Source organism: Alosa alosa, chromosome 3 (genome assembly GCF_017589495.1).
Source record: "Alosa alosa isolate M-15738 ecotype Scorff River chromosome 3, AALO_Geno_1.1, whole genome shotgun sequence".
Classification (NCBI taxonomy): domain Eukaryota; kingdom Metazoa; phylum Chordata; class Actinopteri; order Clupeiformes; family Clupeidae; genus Alosa; species Alosa alosa.
Window position 1 is genome coordinate 24,973,436 of NC_063191.1, and position 26,509 is coordinate 24,999,944.

Genomic DNA, 26,509 nt, shown 5'->3' on the forward strand with positions numbered 1-26,509 from the left:
AAATCATAAGGCTGTATATCTTGAACTTCCAGGATGTGAGAAACTTGACTTGCCTTAATATCTCCAACCTCAAGTATGCAGCTAATAAGGAAATAGAATTGTTATTTAATTAAACATGGTGAACTTCTCCCCACTGTGCAATGCAGAAAAGGATGATACAAGGAAGGGAATTCAAACACACTCAACACCTTACCATCTATTGATGTCATTGTGGTTCATTGAGATATGACATTTTTTCTGTTAATTGGCTTGGATACAAAAGCCAATTTTGTACTTTTGTATCCAAGCCAATTAACTTGCACAGGTAACCTTGCTCATCTTTACTTGCGTACGACTTCACACCAGTGCTTCAGGGCAGCCGTGGCCTACTGGTTAGCGCTTCGGACTTGTGACTGACGGGTTGCCGGTTCAAACCCCGATCAGTAGGCACGGCTGAAGTGCCCTTGAGCAAGGCACCTAACCCCTCACTGCTCCCTGAGCGCCGCTGTTGTTGCAGGCAGCTCACTGCGCCGTGATTAGTGGGTACCTCACTGTGTGTTCACTGTGTGCTGAATGTGTTTCACTAATTCACAGATTGGGATAAATGCAGAGACCAAATTTCCCTCACGGGATCAAAAGAGTATTTATACTTACGCTTATACTTCAGACCAGAGCTGATGCTTCAGCAAAGGCCGTCACTGAAAAGCTGTGAATGTCGTTGAACACAGCTGTTCTCACATTAGCTGATTGCGATAAACATTAACCATTGTTGCCTAATTACCAATTATTCATTACACCTGTGTGTAGTATCTACTTTTTTTTAGTGTTTTTCACATATAGTATTTTGCAGTATTTTTAAAATACAAAAATACACACCAATAAAGTATTTTGATACAAAATACAGAGCCATTTCCTTCAACCCAATAAAATAAAAATGACAAAATACTATTTTGTATTTGAAATACATATTACATGTTTCAGAAATCTTGACATGTCTAAGTTTTGGGTTGCAATATACAGGTAGTGGGCTCTCTGTTAATTTTAATGAGTAGGCCTAAGCCTAAAGTTACAGCATTTCTATCACAATTGACCAGACTTTGACCTTTGGTCTGCTTTTAACAAAATTCTGGCTATGATTGTTCCTTGTATTGCATCATGAGCCATCACTGTGCCTATTGCATTCTACTGTTGTTAGCCTTAAGCCCTGCTCAGTCATTATGTTATACCACATCGCCCTCCATTAGAAGTGCAATGAGCTGCCTTGAGCATAATAAACTGCATTTAGAATTCCAAATTCATATTTCTAGATATTTTGGTGAAAGTAACTCAAAAGTAATACAATAGTAGTGTAATGCCTTACAATTCAGATAATGTAACAAATTACTTTGAAATGACAGTAATGAGTAATACATAATACGATTTTGAAGTAACTTGCCCAACACTGATGACAACTATCACTTTCTATGTATGTCTGTGTGTGTGTGTGTGTGTGTGGAAGGAAATTGAGATTCTTCACTTAGTATTGGTATTGAAACACTAATGTTGGTATTGTGACAACAGGAGTTGGGGATGTGTCCCCACCAAAGCTGAGACCAAACCTACGCCCTTGTTACTGGGTGGTTTTTGGTGGTAACATTAACGTTACAGACAACTTGAATTTAACTAACTGAATGTGTTAACATGAGCTAGCTAACGGTAGAACTATCACTGCCACTAACATTAATATTACTGAACGTACGTTTGTCAGTCTGCTGTTAAACAACTCCATGAGGTGGTCATGGTTTCCGAGTGTGTTGTGCTAATATTTAGTCTCCGGATTTGTAATGTTTGTCAACATCATTCACTGATAATGGTTCGTGAAAGTCTTGATATAAAGTTCTGTCAATAGCAGTGATTAATTCACTCTTTTTCTTTCTTTGATTGACAGGGCTGGCCCCCAAATGGACCGTGGAATCTAGCTGTCTTCATGGAAGTGACTTATCACATGCTGATGCTGCTTTTAGAGTAGGCTATCCGTTCAAAAATAAAGTAAACTGTGAAATAAATAATGATGTCGAACTGTTTTATTTAATTGCATGGCTATTTGTTGCCCATTTTCTCTCAATGCAACCCAAATACTGGGTTTAGAAAACCCGACAACTGGTAATTTTAACTAGCAGTTCTGTTGATATAACCCAGTGGTTTGGGTTGAATACCCAATATACTGTGTGAATTTTACTCAACATTTATATAGTTATAACCCAGCACATTGGTTACCTTTACCCAGTCTATGTGCCAATTTAACTAACGTTGTGTTGATATAACCCAGCGTTTTGGGTTAGAATCATACCCAATCTGCTGGGTTTAATAATGTACCCAGACCATTGGGTTAGGATAACTCAATGTGGTGTTGGTCCAATAGTTACCAGTGGCTGGGTTATATTTGGGTTATTTTTAACCCAACATTTGCATGGACATTGAAAATCATGGTTGTTCTTCACTCACTTGTGTATGTTCATAGACAGTGGGTGTATGATCTAAATCTAACAAATGACGCTAGTCAGCAAAGTTTTTTTTTTTTAATAACATATGCAATTACTGGTCTTGTACAGATGGGGGCAGTAAAATATTAATAAAGGCAGAGCCGTATACAGTGCTCTAAATGAAGGCAGCACCTACGGCTCTGAATAAAGGCATGCAGGGCTGGGGCCTTTAACCATGGATATATTTTGTAGACCTAGAAAGAGTGAGAAAGTACCTTCTCTATCCATTTTACTGGCTGGTGCTAGACTAGCTACTTCAACCAAAAATATCCCTAATTATATATTACAGTTTTTGCCCACTTTTTGCAAAACTTCGGCTCATTGTGTCAAAACTTTACACACAAGCACACAAGACGCAACACTGGGAAATAAACCATTCACATCTATGTCGAATTGAAACTCAACAATCCTTGTCAAAATGTCACTCTGATGACAAAATGATACACACTTGCATCATATGAATACACTTTCAGATTAGCAGCAACACACTACTTAATTAAAAACACTGCGGTTTTTAATTTTCACTGCTTTTATTGAGTTTATCAGTTAGCATTCTGTGAAGCTCAATGCAACACTTACAGTTTTTGTTATGTTTTTTTTTTTCAACAAAGGTTTTGACAAAAAACAAAAATGAAAGTACTGAAAGGTTACAAATGACAAATCAATAATGTACATCACAGTATTTACAGTAACGCAAAAATAAAACAAAAACACACTACTGTAAAACAGGCTTAGATGTGGTGGACTCTGCCCAGCTTCCCTTATTGTCAGGCCATGATTTATCACATGATCCACCAAAGTTTCTCTAATATCATCTGAAATATTGTTCCGTGCATAGCCTCTTCAACCTCCTACCTCTCTCTTTGTCTTCCTCTTCCTCTACCTCTTGCTCTCCCTGCTTGCAAAGTTCTCAAAATGGCTCAACTGAGGCCTATTTGTGGCTGGCTAATTGGTGTTCAGTTTTGTAAGTAAGTCTTTTCATATGTGTGTCAGATTTCAGATGTGTTTTATATTTTGAATAGATGTGTTGTCCCAACGTTAGCCTACATGAGATTTCATTTATGAACGAAATGTCTTATTTATGAAATAGTGTGTAGTGTGCAGGAGCAAGTGCAGAAAGGTGCAAGTGTGTTGCAGAATTGAAAGTGCAAAGCAGCGCTTTTGTTTAAAGCAACACCAAAGAACTTTTCCTCTGTCAAACGCACTATTTGTTTATCCAGCACCGGCTTTGCAAATAACAATGTCCACAGACAAGGTAGAATATGTTGCATGATTTTATTAAAGTACGTATTGCGACTTCAGATGCAAGTCAAATTCCATCATTCCATCGAACTACAGATCCGCTACGATCTGGCAAACTTACATAGTGCGGTTAGCCGATAGAGGGCCGCGAAGCGAATGCAGAAGTGCCGTTCACCCTGTTACGAGTTGATGAACCACTGAAACGATTTTGGAAACATTATTTTAAGGTGCAAAAAACTCTTTGGTGTTGCTTTAAGGTGTGGTTACACTGTGTTTAACTCATTGAATGCCAAGCTGTTTTCGGGAGCTTTGTCCTAGAGTGCCAGCAATCTAGACCATTGTTGATCATTTTTGTACAGCCACAGCATATTCTGTGTTATAGCTATGAACACATACAATAGCTCAATAGCTCGATAAAAGGCAAGACTTTAAGCTCTCGGTGGGTGCAAACCGTGTATTTCTACACTCCTCTGTTCCTGAGAAATCCCAAGCTAAACAGTGGCTAGTTTTCATCAAAATCGCTGTTTTTTTTTCTAGAAATGGAGATATAACGTCTTTCATGAAATATGAAGTGTTGCCACTTGTGTAAACTGATCATTTAGACCTGTCGAGATTGCCACCTATTGATAGACCCACGAAAATGTCCTGGTTTTGACCTGACGTCCATGCGTCACTGATTCGACCCAAAGCGGCAACCGAGTTATGAAAATGTCCAGATAAAATGTCCAGATTGTGCGTTTTCATGAGTTTTCGATCGTCATATATTTCATTTTCATTCATCACAGAGTTCCCAAAATCACATAAGGTGTGTTAGAGTGTCTAGTTTCGTAAAAAAAAAAAAAAGCTAAAAACGTATTACGTTTTTGGCACTCAATGCACGAGTTAACGCATGTTATTTTGGTCTAAGCATGTGTCTTGTTTAAGCAATTGGCAAAAACTGTAATATAACATATTCATAACTAACTGATGCCACAGGTGCCACTGCCAATCCACATAGACAATAGCCTATACTCTTGTGTCCACCAGTAATATATGGCTTGTTTGTGGAGCACATGGGATGCTAATTTTAAAGGTGTTGTGTGGCCAACCATGGAACTAACTGGCTGAAACTAACTTTTAACTATTGAGTCGGAGTGATGTCATAGGTAGCAAAGGATTTTCCTTATTGTACACAACAGGATGTGAAGACATTTTGTTTGTCATATTGTCTATAGAGTGGTATAGCCTACATACAACACAGTCTGTAAGTTCTATACATTCAGCAAGTGTTGACATTGCTGATATATATCACCAAGCACAGAACATCGGGCTCATGGCCACCCACAGCTTTTGCCTGAAGCCATGAATATAAGGAGACTAATAGGCTTCCATTTCTTCCTTCAGGTCACTTCCCCCGTAATGTATGTGGTTCTAGCCGCTTCCTGAGGGTCTGTGGTGCATATGATTGACATGCAATCTAGCATTTTCCCCAGGGTCAGGAGTTTCTGCAGTATTTATAGAAGATTAGTCGAGATGAGAGATCTCATTTTTTCCACCTTACAATAATAAGAAATTCCCTTACTGCACTCATTCTCACGCTTAACAAAGCATTGGTTATTAACAAAGCAGACTTGCTCCCACCTATGAATTGCTGTGCTAAATTACTGTGTGTGTATGGGGGGTGGGGAGCATCTAGTTTTAGCTTTAGATGGGGTGGGATAGGGGGACGATAATGTCTGTAGATTTTTTAGGACTTTGTGTATCTGTACTGTATACTGTAAATACTTTGTCTGTATTTTATTGCGCCATCTATCTGCCCAGGGACTACGGCCGGAAACTAGACATCTAATAATGTTTTTTGTGCACTGTCCCTGTTCAAATAAATACATTACAATTACAAAAGCTTTTTACTCTTCATCAAGTGACAACATTTATTTACATTACATGTTTTATTTTAAAAAAAAGTACAAAACATCACTGTGAAAAGAAAAAACAGTCACAAGTTCAGTCGCACCAACAGATTTATCGGAGGTTATTATTCATTGAAAACATGTATTTAATACAATGTCTTTAACCCACTTTCATAAACAATGTCAACAGTTAGCTAGTTTGGCAGGTAGTCTGTCTATTCTTTAATATTAAGACTACACCCACTGAATAGAGATGCTCTTTTTGCATCCAGTCATAGATTACACAACTAATGTAGCACTCCAAATATTGCCTACAAAAATAATATCTATTGTTTCTCTGCTACTGTTATCTACATTTTCAACAGTTGAAATCACATGATGTTTATATTTTGTCCATTATAAAATTCCTACAAGGGTGTGAAATGTCACAGTATTCAGCCAAGTTTTGAATTAAGACAAGGCACAAACATATGCCATTGTCCAGAGGCATAGGATTACACAGCGTCCCCTGAAGAGTTGCAAATATAAGTAAAAGACAGGCTGCACACAACTGAAAACAAAACAAGTGATGGTATGGGTCTATTTCAGCGACAATACTGAACACTAAATTCTGGATCACTAACAGAGTGGATACCTAGGAAATCAATAGTAAGCAGTTCTGTCGATGGGGGACAATGTAATTTTGTCCTTTCTGTTAGAGACATTTATCATGTAAGAAACAGTGCTGCCACGCAAATATTTAAGGTCCTGTTGGGTGTTGTAGAAGATGATCTTCTTCACTCTCTTCACTCACTGAGAGTTCACGCATTCCCATTTTCATCTTTCTTCTTAACCAACTGTAGAGAAAGCAGATACCAAAGATCCTTAACCCTCTCTGCAGGTACTGTGACATCTCAGGTGTGATGTTAAGGAAACTTATTCTAAAGGAAATTAAAATTAGGCGGAATATACTTTACCTGTCCGTCCATAGACGCATAAGTTCTTACACTCCTCCTCTGACTCAAAACGGTTGTCATTGCCATCACAACCACCATACCAGAACTGTGCACAAGCATTGGCCTGTTTGTCATAATACCAGCGAATGACATACTCTCTGCAGCTGCCCTGACTCAAAGCCAGGTTACAACGAGCATCTGTGGGTAGTCTCTCTGATCAGGGAGAAAACAGATTCAGTCAAAACACTGACAGTGTGTACAGAGTTAAGATTAATTTTCTTTGAGCCATTCAGTGAAAGTGGCGCGGGATGAGAATGCATTCAATTTCAGTGCATATACTTACGTGAAACCACTACAGGGGGTGTCTCTGGCTGTAAATATGTGGTGGACCCCGAAACTCCAGTTGATGATGCTGAAGATGAGGAGGATGAACTTGTTCTTTTGGAGAGGGTATCTTCCCTCTCAGAAGCGACTGGCTGTATAGGTTGAAGCGTCTTGTTCACAATAGCGATCGTGCCACGGTGTGGTAGGTCCAGATCTTCTCCCTCATAATAGTCATCCTCTTCATGGTCCTGTAGCAGATCATTAATAGACAATAATAGACAATAAACACTGATTATTGAGAAGAACTCAAAACAACTATTGATTTTTTGAAGCCTGTATGATGATTAGGATTGTGTTGCTTGTGACTGGTAAAGATGAAGGTTTGTGTACCTGGGCAGGGGCTGGGCCAGAGTTGATGGGGAGAGTGAACGTGTCTCCTCGGGCTCTGCTGTAGCTCTCAGGCGTTATGATTGGATTCTTCTCCACTGTCCCTTCCTCATGGTTATAGTTGCTCCCATAGCCATTGTTTCCATAGATACTATACCCGTTTTGTCCATTTGCATTTGTGCCATGACCATTGGCATAGCCATTAGTGACACGGTTGTAGATGAGGGCGCCATTTTCATCCTCACAGAACTGGCTCACAAGCTGCGATTCCAGAGCTAAACAAAGAAATAGAATATCAAGCTGAATATTGTGCAATCAATGCACTTCCACTGAAATACTTTTCATTGTTGTACATGGCCTCATATTTGTTAGGTCATATTAACACTGAAGGCCGCATGAAGCAGTGTGTGGATGTGTATCTAGGAAATGCGTAACTGTATGACACAAGGACTGTACACTAGTAGTTGTAGTAATTGTAGCAGTAGTAATAGTAGTAGTAGTAGAATTAATTTGTCCCAAATGGGGCAATTTCTTTTGCAGCAATAATACACACACACAGACACACAGACACACACACACACACACACACACACACACACACACACACACACACACACACACACACACACACACACACACACACACACAGTGTCTCACAATGTGCAGTTGGCAGGGCCACTACCTGGCAGGGTGTTGAAGTCATCAATGAGGAACATGTGCTCGCTGTCTGGGTCTGAGGCGATCAGATTGAGCTCACGCAGGAACTCAGCCTGGGTCGGGTCTGAGCTGTTGACAATCCCCAGGGCGTACATCTCAATGTTGGCAGCATGAGCCTCCCGCACAGCAATGTCCAGCTTGACGGGCTCTCTCTTGTCGGTCTGTCCGTCTGTGATAACAATGGCCACTTTCCTGACACCAGTGCGGGTGCTGTAGAAGGCATCTTGGGTGGCTTTACGGATGGCAGTGCCAGTGTAGGTGCCTTCACCCATGTAGGGAATCTTCCTGATGGCCTGCTTGACGTCCTGCTTGGTCGTGTACCGTGCCAGGTTGAACTCCAGGTGGACGTCCAGACTGTAGAGAACCATGCCGATACGGGTTGCGTTTCTTCCCACAGTGACGCGGTCGACCAGCGCCGTGACAAAGTCTTTGATGATCTCGAAGTTCTCTGGGCCCACACTCTCTGAGCTGTCGATAACAAACACCAACTCCATGGGCCTCTCCTTGCACTTGATACCACATCCTGAAAATATGGGGGATAGAGAAGCATCTCATTATAGATAAGACTTCACGCAAAGACTTTTATGAATGTCATCTTTAACTCTGAATGGGCCTCACCGCAGATCTCCTTGATCAGTTTGATGATATCTTCCCGCTAAAGGAATGGTATTACAGAGTTGGATGTTAGGGAAAAACACAGAAAAGCATAGCTGCCTTTCTAGGATTCAACATCTTGGTATTTAATACATCTTGTAGTTAATGGCTCAGACAACTTACAGTGAGTCCTACTTCTCCTTTTATTCCTGGTCTTCCCTGAGGTCAAGAGAACACATTAAAGGTCAATCAATAACACAGAAAACATGAACTGTGATTGGCAACTTTGTTCCCACTTTTATAACTGTTGGCACTGGCTCTGTATTAACAACTCACATCCTCGCCAGGATGTCCTGGGTCGCCCATATCTCCCTTAACTCCTTTGTTTCCCCTCTCACCCTGCAGGCCTCTGTCACCCTGCATAGACCAGACACAGCACAGGTCATTACACAAAGGTTAAGATCAAGCAGCATTCCCAAACAGCTTGCGACAGGGTTCCCCATGAGTGTTCTCACCTTGGGGCCTGGGAAACCTTCTCCCGGTGGCCCCCTCGGCCCAGATACTCCCTGACTTCCCAGGTCACCCTAAAAAAGATAATTTAAAAAAACGTATATTTATTACTCTCTCCTCCCTGTTTACACAGAGTTCACCACTAAATTACACCAGGAGCATAAAAACCATAGGTCACGGGCCACGTCTCTCTCTGTGTGATGAAGACCTTTATTAACATACCTTGGGGCCTTGCAAGCCTTCCCCTGGGGGTCCAGCAGGGCCCGAAGGGCCTGGTCGTCCAATAGTACCCTGAAACAGCGGGTGGGCAGGATTAATGAAGGAACACAGAGAAGAACTCTGCTGCTGCCATGGCAATGGAGATGAAGAGTCAAACATCTAAGACCTTCGGTCACCTCACTGCTGGATGTTTCTATATGTTATTACTATGACTAATTATTATTATTACTAAGACAGAACCTTTTGTGTTGCTTTTTCTGTAACAAGGAACTTGTTGCTTATAGAAATGTTACAAATGTTATGTTACTTTTACAAACTTTTAGCAAGTTTGATCTTTTGTGATACCTGTGGTCCTGGTAGCCCCTCCCCTGGAGGACCTGGAAGACCTGGCAGGCCTCGGAAGCCAACATCACCCTTTTGACAATAACACAATAACACACATTACTGTATTTCCCCAATGCACAAACTACCCACAGATACACACTAGTTCAAAGAGACTCTACAAATACATGATACATGATAAAATGCAGCAGTTGACATATCTTCTTTTTTTACAGTGATGTTACCTTAGGTCCTGGATAGCCAATTCCCTCAGGCCCAGGCTCTCCTGGAAGTCCAGGAAGACCAGGAGGACCCTGTGGACAAAGCATCTTATTTATTTGGATGCATTCTTCTCTCATAATGGTTCTGACGGCAGAGAGGATGTGTGCATTCAGAGGGTCTCGTGTAAGAGCATTGTGCACTCACCATTGGACCAGGGAAGCCCTCCCCTTTGGTCCCGAATGGGCCAGGTGGGCCAGGACCGCCACGATCACCCTGGTGTTCAAAATAAAAGTCGGTCACAGTCAGTCAATCACCAAGGCTGTCTTCCTATTAATCTATTCTACTGAGATATGTCCAGTGAATGTCATTGTCCATCTATGTCATGTTTGACATTATTTTCCTACCTTTGGACCTGGTAATCCATACCCAGTCTCACCCACGGGCCCAGAAGGCCCTTGCGGACCAACGTCACCCTATAGTAGGAAAAAGTGATGTCAGACTTTCACAATCTTTGCTGCCATTGAACTCCTCTGAGCTCTGTGAAAGCGTTCTGATTGTTGGCAGCAGGCCTATGGAATGAGTACTCGCTGACATATGAATTGCAAAAGCAGGATAAAGCCAGCGTGAGTTCATTACCTTAGCCCCTGCAATGGCACGTCCTGGCAGTCCTGGCATTCCAAGTCTTCCTGGCACACCAGGCTCTCCCTGTGAAATGGTTGTGTACAATTTTTAATCTTAGCTATGAGATGATTAAACAATACATCAACAGATGATTGCTCCTCCCTTATCATTATGGCAAGGGACAAACTAAAATATAAATGTATTTGTTTGTTAAAAATTTGCTAAATAATTTCTTCATGCCCACCTTTGATCCAGAGGGGCCACTCATCCCAGGTGGTCCAGTCAACCCTCGGACACCACGCTGCCCTTGGTCTCCCTAGGAAATAACACAGGGCACATCAACACCATGCAACCCACTGCTTTTTAGGGCACATCCCTGATACAGTAATAACATAAATCATAGTGGCTTCATACCTTTTCACCCTGGATGCCAACTCCTGCTGCTCCCTCTGGGCCTCTGATACCAGGAAGCCCAGGCTCACCCTGCAAAACATAAGGTTAGATAAGATTTTACCATCCTATGCTAATGGTAAATGATAGGTAGTGTTGGCATATTCTTTTAAATATTGTGCTGTGAACAACAATTTCCATTTGCTGAAAGTGGGAAGCAACTGGGTTTCCTCATCAAGAACAGACTGATGCATTTTTCAGTAGCCCTATCACAAAAAACTATGATGAGCAAAACAGAGGATGAAAGTTGGCATCGAAACTCACCTTCTGTCCAGGAGCGCCATCTTCTCCAGGAAGCCCAGGTAACCCTCCCAACCCGGCGGCGCCCGGCTCTCCCTATAGAGCAGTGGGAGGTTAGAAATCTCATATTCGCAGGGAAAGACAATTAAGATGTGAAATTTAGTTTGCCAATCTATTAAAACTGAGACAGAGCTGTTAGAGCTGAGGCTTTACCTTTGCTCCAGGCTCTCCAACCCCCCTCTCACCAGGAGCTCCAAATTCTCCTGGCAGGCCTTGGTCACCCTATCAAGTAGAAGACACCCAGAAAGACAACAGGGTTAGGTGAGCACTATTTTGAAGAAGCTCTTTTGCGCCTCTGTATGTATGACAATCGGCTAGAGATGAGTAGAGTCCAACTTCAAGGCCTAGAGGTTGCTTGGAGTCATGCATTATTGTAATGCTTGCATAGGTGTGACATTACATAAAACATTCACATTCAGTGTTGCAGAAGTATTATATAACTAGACTGGAATAAAAGATGTTACCTTAGGCCCAGGTAAGCCTTCTCCTGGTGACCCTCTACCTCCTGGTGGACCTCTGGGACCCTCTACACCCTACAAATAGGAAATCAGGGAAGAGTATTAAAACTGGTGGCTAATAAATGAAGCGAGTGAAGCCTTAGCCAAGCACAAAAAAAATGCTTGAAAAAAGATGTGTCTCTTCTCTCCATCCATTAACTTAGACCTATGTGGTACCAAGTTGAATCTACATACACTTTGAGCTCGTCATGAGCTATTCAAATTTCACAGTAAACTATTTTAACATTCAAATAGGCATATATCTCTAAGATTGAGACCACAATGAAAATGTCATGCAAAAGCAGCAACATGTTCTGGTGGCCTTCTGGCATCCTCTGCTACACAAGTACAAACAGGACCGGCAGCCCTCAGCCTCGAAAGTTGATTTATATTACTGGTTGAACTTCCATTCCATTTTCTTGATGCAATGATGGTATCCCATACAAACTAGAGAGGGGAATCCAGGAAACTCAATAGTTCATAGTCACATGATTATTTAGATTTTTATATAGAAAATAAAGGCTTTGTGCATTTTAAAGCACTCATACTTAGATCAATAGATTGATATTGAATATTATGGAGATGTTTATAATGAAAAAGAGATTTTGAAAGATTTTAAAATGAAGACCCATAGCGCCCTCTATTGGCTAGCCGCCACTGCAAAGACTTTTGAAATGCCATCCTGTGAAAATCAACAGGATAGGAAGTAGTAGGCCTATTCATATTGTTTTATAAGCTTCTCTGGACAGGTTGCTAAGTCCTAGTTGTTTGTCTGCTCAGTTACAAGACAGTTATTGCTGATAGCAAACAACTGCTTATAATTATTTGTTTTTGTGTTACAAGGCCAGCTACAGCAACAAACAAGTATAAAGAGCCACTTATAAAGGCTTTGTGAAGTTTGTAAGACTGGCTTGTGCCAGAGTTGCCGTTTCGGAACAGGTAGGCTACTTTATATGTAGCCTGCTAAGCACACATAGTAAGTGAAACACAAAGATTAGAACATAAACATAATCAATTGTCAATCAGTTGCAAAATTATACAGACTCACCTTCTCACCTTGGATACCAACACCAGGAAGCCCTGTAGGCCCAGGAAAACCAGATGGCCCAAGTTCTCCCTGCACATCAAACATAAATTCTCAAACATCAGCAGGCAGATTTTTCATAGTCACAGTACAGCCTATCACAAACAGCCCAAGCTATTGCATGGACCTCTACTGGGCATTGCTATTTAGCTAGTCGTGGTAGTTATGAGAAAAGTTGGTAGGTTTCAAATGATATCTTGTGCATATGCTAAGTTGTAATAGTTGAGCAATAGTATTAGAACACTATTGTAATCAGTGCAGAGGTGTTGAGACCCATTCCACTTACCAAGTTCACTTAAGTCATATAAGTTGACTGCTGTTGGTCTCAAGCTTTAGTAAACTGAGATGTTAAATACTAGCCTAACACAGGAGAATGAAGGATCAAATGGCTTAAAACCAGCAGACAGGTGTTAAGAGATTGTCTGACAGGTGTTGAGACTTTCCCCTCTTCAACACATCTTTTCCCACAGCAACCAGATCCTTGCCAGCCCTTCCCAGCTACTCCCAGCCCCATTCTCCCAGAAGACTTCCTTAGCAGGGTCCCATGTGTAATTGCAGGGCTATTCATTACTTCATTAGCTCTTTTGTGGAGCAGACATGGCATGGCGGTGAGAATGGCATTCAGTATTTATGTATTTACTGCCTACCTTTTCCCCTTTGATTCCAATGCCCAACTGTCCACGGGGCCCCTTCGGCCCCTCCACTCCACGGTCTCCCTGCCAGACAAAAGAGAGGTCATCAGCTTTCTCTCAATTCCAGCCCTACACCCCCAATCCCTGCATACCCACCCAGCCACCATCATTGTACATCTCCAATCTCTGGCTGGTAACTGTATGAACCTGTTCAGAACTTTATTTGCTTTTGTGTACATACATTGTATTGTTGTAACCCTGTCATCATTTGTCAGTATAAATTGCATTGTGGAGTCTACATTTCCGCTGTTAATAATGGTGTTGTAAGACCTACTCTATCTTTATTTCCTCAGGCTGTGTGCCACACCTCACTATTTGTTATCAAGGCAGAAGTCTTCAAGAGGTTCAAGAGGAACACCACTAGAGGTTGTGGTTACTGCCTCAACAGTGATCAGAAACAATGAAACCTACTGTAGATACACAGATGGTAGCTCGCTAAATTCGAGGGATTTGATCTTGCCCATAGAGTTAATCTGACCTTTTTTGGTTTTCTGAGGAAGAGGAGTTCCCTAGAAGTTGTGGGTTCAGCCCTGACAGCTGTTGAACTGCCTGAGGACTTGATGTGATGTTTATGGTTCCAACATGGGACTTATTTCAAATGTTAAGCACAATTATGCTAAGCGTAGATGTAAAGGCATTCCTGAGAAACTGCATTTCTCTTTGAAGTTAATGAAAGTGTATTACCCATACATTGTGGGCATTTATGAAAGATGTGGGTATTAAATAGCTATACCCAGCCGGCACACGACCGACCTTCAACGTTGAAATATAGGGGAAATAACGTCAGTTGTTGCGTCAATGTTGAAACAATGTTGAAACAATGTTTAATGCTAAATGGTTGTAAAAGGGTATGTAGACAAACATTGAAACAACGTTGGTTGTAAAAAGGTCAAGAAAATCAATGTTGAATTATAGGTGAAATAATGTCAGTTGTTGTGTCAATGTTGAAACACTGTTTTAATGCTAATTGTAAAATGTTGACAAATGGTTGTAAAATAAGAAATCAAGGAAATCAGCACCAATGTTGAAATGGCGGATGTTGAAATAATGTTGTGATATCAACGTTGATTCAATTTGCAAATCCAACACATAATTCAACGTTGATTCACCCGTTATAATGTTTTTTTTAAAACGTTTATTTACCGTTGAATCAATGTTGAAATGCCAGCAGGCTATTGTTATAACAACACCTTCTAAGACCCCTTTCATCAGTGCACATTGGTGTTGCACAGTAAATGTGTGAAGGTTGTTGCTGCCATTCAAATCACAATTCACCTCACATGTTTTGGCATGGGGGAATTGTACTGTTTCTACCATGCCCAGGCATGCATGGCCATATAAACGGCACAAAGGGAAACATTTGTAGAGGATTGTGAGCAAGTCTTGTCAGATGCAGCATTAATGTAAATGTAAATAACATAGTTACATAACAGAAGGAAGTCATTCTAAAAACAAATCAATCATTATACAGTATTTGACCTCTCTCTGTGCTTTGGATTGAATCAGTGCTGTGGTTAAGACTGCGAGGAGGAATAATGAACTGAATTCCAAACCATTCATGTTTCTCAAAGCATCCTGTGAGTATACAGTGGCAGTCTATCTGTAATATGAAAGACTGAGGTGGTTTTTACCAACTTTTACAAATGAGCCTCCATGTTCATGCCCCCAGAGTGTACAGTAGCACTATACCTGCCTGCCAGCTCTAGCTGTTGGCTGCAGCAACTCGAGCTAGGTAGAACAGATTGTTTTCGTACCAACACAGTACTCGGTGACCTTGGGAAATCTCTTAATACAACTCCTAAAATATCAGATATGTGTCCTGTATTTGTGATTTTGGCCCTGTTTACCTTTGGTCCTGGAAAGCCCTCTCCCTGAGGTCCTTTTTCGCCTTGAACACCCTGTGGCCCTTGAGGCCCCTGTGGAATAAGTCACATCACATAGTGTGAACAGGGCACATTTAGGATCAGGAAATACAAACAAATTCTTTAGAAGTAATTAGCGTTAACTTAAAGAATAACTGCATAATAATCAGTTTCAAGCTGTTCACGGTTAGATGGCATGGCAGGCATACTCACAGGTGGGCCTGGCTCGCCAATCCCCTGAGGCCCAGGAGGTCCTGGTCTCCCCTGGAAACCTAGGTCACCCTATTTAGACAATAAAGAGCATCTATGACAAAGAGCTTTGTGACCAGTCCTCTTAAAGGAATCATCCGGAGTAAAATGCACATTAGATCAATTTACGGATGATTGGGAGTACATACGTTGAGTTGACATCCAAATCATGTCATTCGGATGTGTTTTGAGAAAGTTCGATGTTACCGTTTTTTAGTCAAAGCTTCGTTAAGCGTGGAAGTGAGAAGGGCATATTATTTAGCCGCTACAAAACGCTATTTTTATACCTCTTCTACAGTTCCAAACAACATTGCACTTACGTGATAGTGAGTAGAGGGTCCCTAAAGCCAAACCCGAAGTATCCGAGGTCTTTATGTGGTGGGATAGAGAGTCCAGCATGAATTTCATCAAGCCAGTACCATTCGGAAATGTTGCCATCTTTGCTGCCATCTTTGGGGAAAGTCCGTAAGGAGTCGATTGCCAAAGTGTGCTCTGGAAATTCACAATTACTGTCAAGCCGTTTAAAAAAAAAAAAAAAAAAACATAGTCCAGTATTTCTTTTGAAATTGAAATGAAGTTGTATGGACTGGACTATGTTTTTTTTTTTTTTTTAAACGGCGACGCGACGAAATTGTGAATTGTAAAGATGGCAGCAAAGATGACAACATTTCCGGAAAGGTACTGGCTTGATGAAATTCATGCTGACTCTCTATCCGACCACATAAAGACCTCCTCGATACTTCGGTTTGGCTTTAGGGACCTCTACTCACTACCAATGTAAGTGTAATGTTGTTTGGAACTGTAGAAGAGGTATAAAAATAGCGTTTTGTAGCGGCAAAATAATATGCCCTTCTCACTTCCACGGTAACGAGTTTTGACTAAAAACTGTAACATCGAACTTTCTCAAAACACATCCGAATGACATGATTTGGATGTCAACTCAACGTATGTACTCCCAATCATCCGTAAATTGATCTAAAGTGCATTTTACTCCGGATAATTCCTTTAATCCCATTACAACTGTTGCTGGGCAATTCCACAGAAAACTTTCTGTCACATCCATAACGCCAGTGAAATGCCTTGGCATTTGTATGATGTGAATGATAACATTCATTTTTTGTGCATTTTTTCTCATGTACATTCTTCAGCCAAAAATAGCAAATGCTCAAATTTTATGTGATTATTCACATCATACCATACCATCACATTTTATTGGCGTTATGGATGTTACAAAAAATTTAATTTTCCATGGAATTGCCCTGCTGTAAAAAAACAAATGATATGTGAATATGGTGGGAAAACCTACCTTTGGTCCAGGTAGACCAATCCCACTCTCTCCCTGCAATCCAGGTGGGCCAGCAGGGCCTCGCTCCCCCTGAGTGGACGGCCAATAATACACAAACTCAGAATATATCAGAATATAACAAGTTAAGAGGCACAGATGCTTATTTGTGAACAGTATGGTAATATAACATTAGTTAGAAACAAGTGTTTCTATCAACACAGGATTCTCTAGCTTTCAGAGAAGTTGTTAAACATTGGGGGGATTATAATGTACATGCCTTACAGGTATATGTGTAGGCGTAAAGGTAATTATATATTTGACATCCTCTAAGGTGTGTAATTTTGCATGTGAATGGAAATAGTAAATCATTCTGCAGTTGTTTGGACTGTTGACATCAGGTTTAGTACAAATCTGTAGAACAAGCCTCTGAAAGAGTATGAAAGACAGTTCATCGATTTAAATAATTATTCTATATAATTATATTCTATCCCCATCACATGTGCAGTAAGCATTTGATTGTCAGTATGCATTTTGGATAACCAAAAGTCCTATGGGGAGTTTCCATAGGCATTTTACAAAACGCATGAGCATATCTTGGCAAATAATAGCCTAAAGCACTCATATTTTCATTCTATATTGATCAACTTTTGCACACAGCTTCACAAGACCTGGTGCTAGGGCTCAGTTGTGTTTCTAAGTGATATCAAGTGACCTAGAGGGCTGAAATGTGGTCAGTTCCGGCAGAAAGAAAAAACTATATTCTAGCCTCTGTAACTCTGTGTCAGTACATCACACAGTTATTGTTTCCTAAGAAAACTACAGGTTCTCAGCTTTCTATAAAGGTCAAACATTTGATGGTAGGCCCCAAAAGAGGTGGGAACAATGCCCTCGTAATTAGGCACAGTGCAATTTCAGGCAAAAACTTGAAATTTGTATTGGAATTCATGTGGTTAATATTTGGCCCGCTGATAGCAGCAGGTAATATAGATGCTCATCAGGGCAGTAGTCTTGAGATGTACTTACATGATAATTTCAAACATTATCTATTTGTCCGATTAATGGTGATGGTGGTCATGTTACCCAGATATTACCAGATATTTGCTAAAAATAAGTAGTAAAGTAGTATCTCACACATTTGGTTACAAAGCACTAACTTTTGTCTACCTTAACACACACACTATGCTATAGTCTAGTCCCCAAACAGTTAGTTATTTAATATTTGAGAATGAGCCAAGTCTATTGATCCAGACCAGAAAGCATTGAACCCCAAATCATGCCAAACAAAAGAGGTATTATCAATTCCTAGCTAGTATTACCAGCACAAAAAAGAGTAAAGCAGGTATTACATAACCTGCATTTCCATTATGTATATTTGCACAATCAAGGCAGAAAGTAAAGATTATTACAATGCTCATTAACATGTAGTGAAGACTTTTCAACTAAATCTTTCCAACCAAAACACAAAAGTCATTGAAAATGTCATGTCAAACTCATCAAAGCACAAAACTAAAAACGATCTGACCACTAGTGTAAACACACTAAAATAACTACCAAGCGCCAGGCCCCCAACAGGTCTCGGTTTTCTTCCTCGGGGTAGTGCTAACACTCAACTGTCTCCCACTGTGGGCTCTCTAGGCTGAGAGCGCCCACAGCTCTGTTGTCTAAGCGGAATTCCAGTTTAAGCATGCCTGACAACAGCATTGAGAGCCTGTGACAGCAGAGAACCTGCGCCTAATGAATGGCAGGATAAATAGTCAATTTTGCCACTCAATGTTGTCCGAGCAAAATTTACAGGCTCATACTAGGCTAAGTAGGACATCACAGATCCTATAGGTGACATTTAGCCTACGTATTACCTGCATTCTTGTGAGTGGTATTTGTTTTTGGTATCATTTTTCTTCAGAACACCTGCATGTAATCATGCTGAAGGATAATGTATTTATTTTCTTGTAAGGACAAGTTACGGCCATGACAAACTGCAGACAATCTTTTGTGACACCCTATAAAGATGAGGCTACTGCTGTAGGCACTATCCCACTTACATGCAGAAAGAGGACCCTTGCCTCTTGGAGATACAGTACATCAGTCATAGGGCCATGAACGCATTCACTTTTCGGTGTTCGGCTAACATAGCGGGATTATTTTTGGCCCAAAGCCAGTGGATTTCAGGGGTGCCAATTACACAAGACTGGAAATGACCCTGCGACCACAGAACACTGGTGCTTCCGTTTCTATGGTTGCGCAGCGGAGAGCTAGCGTGCTGCAGTGTTTGTGTCTGTTTCTTCCAAGTGCAACGTGTAATTACCGATGTGGCATATGGGATAAAAACACAGAAAACAAAAACCACAAACCTTCTTTCCCTGTATTCCCTCAGGTCCAATGTCACCCTGTGGGCCTGGTAAACCCTGTGTGGGAATTCCAGGAAAGCACAACTTAGAATTACTCAATTCTCCACAGTATAGTAGATGCCTGTGTAAGTTAAACTCTGCTATGGTATTCTCTATTCTCTAAGGGTTGTTATTTTAAGAAGTCACATCTAGCCACAATGTTGTTTCCACAGGTGTAGATAGGACTTTATATCCTCGGTATATCTGTGCATACCTGTAGTCCTCTGGTTCCTCTTGTGCCAACAGGCCCCTCAGGTCCCTGTGAGGAAATTTAACATGATAAAATCTGAAATGCTACTGAAACGTTCTCTCAAAATGTGAGAAGGACAACAATAACTCAGTCCTTGTAACAGAATACTCACCCTGTCTCCTTTGATTCCAGGAGTTCCGCATTCACCTCGCTCTCCCTGCACAATTGATTGCAGTTTTAGTTATACACAACAAAACACTGAGACAGGGCATTCACAGTGATGTGACACACTGACGTACTGAGCCACAAGAGGAAAAAAGATTAATCACTGCTCAGATTACGTACCTTATCTCCCTTGTAACCAGGTTTGCCCTAGAGACAGACAGGCAGCAAGACAAAACACAGATAGATAATTCATAATCAATTCAGAGTAAATGCTTTTAAAAAGAAAAAGAAGAGGAAGAAGAAGACAAAGAAGAAGCAGAAGAAAATAATAATTGTTTTGTGTCTGGCCAGTGACGAGTCAGACATGATAGATTTCTCCCCAGGTATGTTGACCTCTCACCTCTGTTCCTTCTCGACCGGAAAGTCCCGGAATCCCACCTTCACCCTGAGTGGAAGAGGAGTCAGTATTGAGTGATGCACGTGCAGTCATTCATCATGGCCATGTCTTAATGACAGGCTGGCCGTGCTGCTGCACCAGTGGCTACTTGTCACCTTTTTTTTTACGGAAACATGACATGGTCAGTGTCACAAAACAATAAACGACAGCAATGCTCTGGAATTCCACAACTCTAGATGAATTTACAGCTGTAATGGAGATGGATTAGTGACCTTTTGTCCTTTGAGTCCGGGGGCGCCATCGTCACCTGAACGACCCTTTTTGCCCTGTGGAGGTAAGAGGAGAGGCTTGAGCAGACCGGATCAGAAACAAGATGACTGAAATCTAACATTCGTCTGAGACCATTACCTCATCTTTGCATAAGGTGTCTGACAAAATCCCATATAAGGTCATGTTACCTGACCTCACATTTCCACATGGATGAAGCCTCTCTCTCTGAGGCACATTGTGCTGTACTTTAATAACATTATGAGTGACAGAGAAAGCTCCCTCATCTATCTCAGCTGTCCGGGTGTAAATAGGTGATATGGAAGGGGAGTAGAAGCTCTACCCAGTCCACGTCATCTCTGACCTGATGACTACACCCTGGTCTGTGATTACAGGCCAGTCAGAAAGAGAAAACAGTCCAACAAGAATGTAGTGAAAGTCAGAATAATAGCAGAGTGTGTAAGTATAGGTTTGAACTTGGGGCATGGATAGGTTAGGAGGACCAGTGACTAGGCATGTTTCTGCCTGGTCAGGAGCAAGAGGTCATTGGATTGAACGGCACCTGGGTTGACCATGACAACTGTAATCCATCAGGACGGCTGGTTTCTGGCCATTAACGTAATAAGAGCATCCTAATGGCAGCCTGTGAGTTACAGCTCTAAGAATGCTCGGCATAGTTCTGCACCTGGTCAATAACCATGAGGTGATTGTTCCAGAGCATTGACGCAAGTGATCATTACATCGACTGATCTTGCATCTGATACTTTGTGTCTTTTCTTCTCAGTAGCTGTGGGAGCAGACAGAGACAGCCGTCAGTGTTATTTATGATGGGAACAAAGCCTTGTTTTATTGGCAGAGGAGACCTTTACTAGGTGCCCCCTCAGCGTCTCCATGGGGGACGCATTCTGCTGTGAGTAAATGTGTCGCTCTCGGACCAATGAGGAATGAGCTTGGGGTTCTCGCTCTGTGAGAAGTGTGGAAGTGGATAAACCGTGAAACATGCAAATTTCCCCTGTATCTGAGGCGACATTTTTAGCCTGTATCGTGGAGAAAAAGAATAAATCTGGAAGTCGCCTCAAACCTTTCAGGCAGCATTCACCCAGAGGGAGACAGTCAGTTGGAGCTGGGGGTGGGTGGGAGATGGTGGGATCGCAAGACACCAATTATCCCGGTTTCACAAAGTATGCACTTACCTCTAAATGTCAGACCCTAGCCAGTTCCTCTCTGAAATTTCCCAAAGAATTCATGCCCTTGGGTAAAGATCACCTGTCCTCTAATGATTCCGAGGAGCGGGAATGTGATGATTTAAAAAAGCATAAAGAATTCTTTCATTAGGAGGTTAAACTCACCACTGGACCACTGGGCCCCCTCTCTCCCTTCTCACAAGTACACGTCTGGGCCAAAGGACACTGGAAATATTGGAAATTAAAAATGATTCCACGCACTGATGTTTACTATAACATTAAAAACATATCACAGTCCAGATATTTTATTGAGGGTCTAATAAAGTACTTACCCCATCCTCAGCCAATTCAGCCTATTTGAAAGAAGAAAATAGGACAATAAAAATAAGGTATCATTTTTCAGATACACAAAATTACAGGAAAGAAATAATAATTTACAGTTGTGGGTGATTAATTACAAACAATATGAATAGCTTGAATTACAATTCTAATGCTTGTACAATCATGCATGTGACAAATAAATTATTTATGATTATTATTATGTACTTGTTTAGGCTCTTATCACTGTCGGGGAATACATACATACAGACATACATTTTAACACCCAATTAAGCAATTTGTGCTAGCAAATTCTACAGGCTGGGGTTTGCAAGGTATGTGATCCCAAGACATGTCAAGTCCTGAACTTTGGTATACTAAATTTCACTCTGTCTTTGTTATGAAAACACTGGTCTGCAAATTCAAGACATGCATGGAATACAATGAACGAAACAGAGATCTGAGGGGATATTCTGAGGGAGACCAGTGCTCAGACGACCACACAAAGGCCTGTGTACTTGTTTTAAATGACAAGTGCAGAAAGATGGAGCTCACAGCTTAAGAGATAGAAATTCAAAAACCCTCAGAAACAGAAAGACTCTTTACACATGGATGGTAGGTATTTTCAGCTGAAAAAACACTAAGTGGGCTCCATGCAGGTTTTGTGTTATAATTGCAAACCCTTGTAGGGAATGTAGGGAACAAACCCCCATCACACTGATTTGTAACCAAATACTAATAATTACTGAGGAATGTTTGGCTGGACCATTAGCATTGGAGCTCTTTGGTTGCAATGTCTTATGGATCCTATTAAGTACTTTATAGATCTACCTAGACTGACCTAAACCTAGAAAGGCCAGAGAAATAGGAAAAGTTAACCAAACTTTACTCACAATCTCTGTGAGGATCTTCTCGACAATGTCCTGGTCTTGGAGGTTGTAGAGAAAGCGTGAAGCGGGCGAGCTGGCCAGTAGACGCAACTGGGCCACGTTGGCCGGCTCATTGGCAGTGCGTGTAATGCCCACCATAAAGAACTTCACCCCCTGGTTTTTGGCGTCAGCCGTGGCCGAGAAGATGTCTGGGTTGCGTGGGTGCGACACGCCGTCGGTCAGCATCACTGCCACCTTGATGGCGGCGGGTCCTGACTCGGCCTCGAACATCTTGGTCATGTTGGTGATGGCGTAGGTTGTGTAGGTTCCGTGGCCGATGTAGGCGATGGGCAGGATGCGCGTCCTGAAGTTGTCGATGCCGCGCCACTGGCTGAAGGTCTGCTCGATGAGCACGTGACTGCTGTACTGCAGCAGGGCCACCTTGCCACTCAGCCTGCGGCCCGTCTTGAGCCGAATGCTGGGCAGCTTTTCGGCCACATCAATGGCGAAACGCTTCTCCTTCTCATGGTTCTCTTTAGCGCTCTCCGAGCTGTCCACCAAGAAGGCCAGCTCCACGCTGCAGTCCTCATCCAGTATGGCTTCTGAGGAGACCACAGAACACAGCTCTATTGATGTGCATCCATGCAGTAGATTTCAGTCACACTGTATATGGCACTGCTGTGAATGACTATTACCACATAAAATAGGAGCTGTAATTGGCCTCATCAGAGGATGTATACAGCTTTTCAAATGCATCAGAGGTTTGAGTTGGATCAAAGAAACTTCAGTGATGCGGCAACTCCAGGGCAATAAGTAACTACAACACTCATTAGGTTGTGCTTGAAGAGCTGGTTACAAAGCTGCATCCTGCATACTGCCATATTAGAATTCAGTTGCATCTCTACTCTCTACTCTACATCATTAAATTTACACACTCTGCATTGCTTTCACAGTCATGGTGGTCCAAATTGATCTACCATTTTCCACACACATCACTTCATAAGACATAAAATAAGTTACTGCTGTATGTGGGTCAATATAAATCACCCAGACGTGCTAAAAGGAAGGTTCAAAACAGCCCTTCGGGCCTGATAACATGAAAGACACGATAGATCTAGAGATTAGATCAACATAGCACTGTGAGCTGAAAGTCAAGTGCTCCCAGTGAAGTGTTTGATTCCAGTCGTCATATCATGTTTAACATCTTATAGTTTTGCCTTGCCCTGTAATCAAGTGGTACTGATTTCTCTAGACTCAATACTACATATTCACACAGGAATAAATTGTTTATTATAACCCTTATGAGACCATCAAATTCATTGAGAGATATATTGAAGCCCACGAGCCACAAGTCTCTGCATGTTTTTACCTTTTCCACTTTGGAGTGTCTGCACTGCGTTTTCAGTCAGATATTTGGTCCTTATCCTCCAGGTCCCTGGTCTGTCCCCATAGTGATCCTGAGCCAGAACACCCAGCCCTGCCAGGAGCAGGAGCCCAGTCAGAGTGTGGGGCATCATCTATCGCTCTGGTGTGGAGGAAGATTCACATTTAAATGCATATGAATGGGTTTCAATTATACACATTACATTTTTATGATTTTACACAAAAGAGCAGAATTAACTTCATGCAGTGTTACATGTAGTAAAAAGATTCACTGCAATAACTAGCAATCCTGTGGCAACCCTGACATGTCAAGACAGGTGCTGAGGAAGCTTAACTAGCGTCAAATATTCCATTTGACAAAGCCAATTGAGGTTCTGCATCAAAGATAACAATCTCCAGAGACGGAGCGAGACTAGACTCACTGTGGACCCCTCCTAAAGCCCCGGGGGTGCGCTGCAGATCCAGGTGCGCAGGTCCTTTGTTTGTGGCGCGCGATGAGCGGGGTGCGGGGGCAAACAGACAGGCAGAGTGTCAGTGAATCAGACAGAGAGAGACAGACAGAGAGAGAGTGAAAGATGATAAGGATGATGCCTGTCAGCTCCCTGAGTATGCCGTAGCCACTATAGACATCCTGGGTCTATAGTGAGCCCATTTCACTCCTACCTCCTTTTAAATAGAGGAGGGACCGCCTAGAACCCTGGAAGCCAGACACCCCCCAAAAAGCTGGGGGCTGGCCCAGTTATGCAGATTCTCTGATATGCCCTGATGCATATTTTGTGGGGAATTTGCTGTTATACTCTAATAAGTAATTATAATTTGCTTCACCTAAGGTTGTTGTCATTCATTTTATACACTGACTCCATTTGTCTAGTTATGAAGCATCCACTGGTGAATTTAAGTTGAGTGAGCAGTGTCTTTAAAGGCCAATAAAATGTTGTGTTCCACATTCCACTACATACTATGAGGTTGTCATGTGATTGGAAGTTGGTGTGGTGACCTCATCTGGCCTTTCTCTTTGTGTATGGAGGTCATTGTTTGATTATTGTTATATATTGTTGAATCGATCTAAAATGTTCTGTTCAGTAACAGTGTTCATGCAACTTATGTCCCTACTGATTAATTAAATTGTGTGTTTTAAAAGTGTTGAGTGTAGGCATCACGTGACCTTATCTGACAGACAACTATTCCACACTGATGACATTCCAACTCTGGTGACAAAGGAAATAAATTGTTCTGCCTTTCTCTCTAGTTTCTGTTTAAGCATGAGATGTATCATGTTGTGTATACATTAAATATCAGGTTATTCTTTAATGTGCCTTTAGAAGTATTCTCAATGTGCCTTTAGAAGTTCCAAAACAATGAGTTAAAACACAAAAGTATTTAAATAACAAAGAACATCTTCCAATGGAAGGAAAAGTTGCTTGGAATACCAAGGAGAGTATGTTGGATAAGAGTTAGTCTGACATCCTTATACTATAATGGCATTGCCTTGAGGGAATGGATCTTCAAAGAACTCCTTGGAAAGAGACATAAGACTAGATAAGACCTAATCTAAATATCTGTAGTGTCACCATTGCTTCAAAAGCATTTAGCTATACCCTAATCTGGCACATTTTTAGAAAAAATATATTACATAATACTTTGGTCCTATGAATTAATTTCAATATTTCTGTTGTCATCAACATGTGATTGTTGATCAGTGCTGCCATGCTGACTTCTGACAATACCCATGCTCAGAGTTAAAGCCAGTTCTCCACTTGCAGGATTTCAAGACTATTTCCTAGGCATAGGCATATTGTCATGATCTAGTATCAACTCATACAAGATGTTTTCTTTTCTGCTTTATAGTAAACAAGTGTTAGTTCTAGAGTCTGATAGCTTTTAGTTGTGGATGCATTGAGGCAGGAGAAAATGTGGACAGTGACAACCAGTGAAGTCTTCGTTCGGTCACACTGACCACAGTAAAATGAATTAGGGGGTGAAGAGAGGCACACCTTACTTTTGGTGGTATATCAACATATCTGGTCATAATCATTTATTTGCTGTTAGAGAACATGTTTATGTGAATGAATATAGGACTTGCCCATCTGCATGTCAACTAGTTGCCTGTTGAAGCTGAAGCAACTTCCTGCAAGAAAAAGTTCTGTCACAAAAGAAATCAAAAGGTTCATCATCATTTCATCTCCTTAACAAAGACCAGTCCCAGTACTCGGGTCAAAGACCAGTGCCAGTACTCTGGTCAAAGACCAGTCCCAGTACTCAGGTCAAAGGTCACGGTCAGTCATGGTTCTCAGAGTTCCTTAAGCCCTAAAGAGTTACACGTTTCAGTAACGTAAGGTTCTCTTTTGTCTTCAAGACGTAGTGCACAACGCTGAAGCAGATGACTTGATACGTCTTGATTTCTCAGCTGAGCTCACTCAACATGCCCACTTTCTCCGGCCAGGGGGT

At 41.5% G+C, this 26,509-nt stretch overlaps 1 protein-coding gene across 1 annotated transcript; it reads right to left on the reverse strand.

Annotated features, from left to right (window-relative positions):
• Positions 1–5,674: 5,674 nt before the first annotated feature.
• On the reverse strand, positions 5,675–24,683 carry col28a2a (collagen, type XXVIII, alpha 2a). The gene is made up of 36 exons (XM_048240116.1): positions 24,484–24,683; positions 24,048–24,203; positions 22,703–23,280; positions 21,824–21,844; positions 21,657–21,716; positions 20,313–20,366; positions 20,044–20,088; positions 19,824–19,850; positions 19,651–19,695; positions 19,503–19,547; positions 19,253–19,306; positions 16,923–16,991; positions 15,581–15,649; positions 15,353–15,421; positions 13,461–13,529; positions 12,778–12,846; positions 11,697–11,765; positions 11,386–11,454; positions 11,197–11,268; positions 10,897–10,965; positions 10,727–10,798; positions 10,498–10,566; positions 10,266–10,334; positions 10,066–10,134; positions 9,885–9,953; positions 9,664–9,732; positions 9,322–9,390; positions 9,105–9,173; positions 8,926–9,006; positions 8,773–8,808; positions 8,614–8,650; positions 7,961–8,518; positions 7,282–7,553; positions 6,911–7,139; positions 6,589–6,780; positions 5,675–6,468 (listed from the first exon to the last, which is right to left on the reverse strand). Exons 2-36 carry the CDS (start codon positions 24,193–24,195, stop codon positions 6,461–6,463), a joined length of 3,669 nt encoding a protein of 1,222 aa, XP_048096073.1. The 5' UTR covers positions 24,196–24,203; positions 24,484–24,683; the 3' UTR covers positions 5,675–6,460.
• Between the last annotated feature and the right edge of the window lie 1,826 nt (positions 24,684–26,509).

Excerpts from the sequence above, each read along its gene's own strand:
- col28a2a (XM_048240116.1), bottom strand. The coding sequence starts at position 24,195 with ATGATGCCCCACACTCTGACTGGGCTCCTGCTCCTGGCAGGGCTGGGT. Across the intron at positions 15,650-16,922 it reads TTGGTCTACCTGGACCAAAG|GGTGACCTAGGTTTCCAGGG; the intron begins GTAGGTTTTCCC and ends TTGTCTAAATAG. Across the intron at positions 10,567-10,726 it reads GTGGCCCCTCTGGATCAAAG|GGAGAGCCTGGTGTGCCAGG; the intron begins GTGGGCATGAAG and ends ACCATTTCACAG.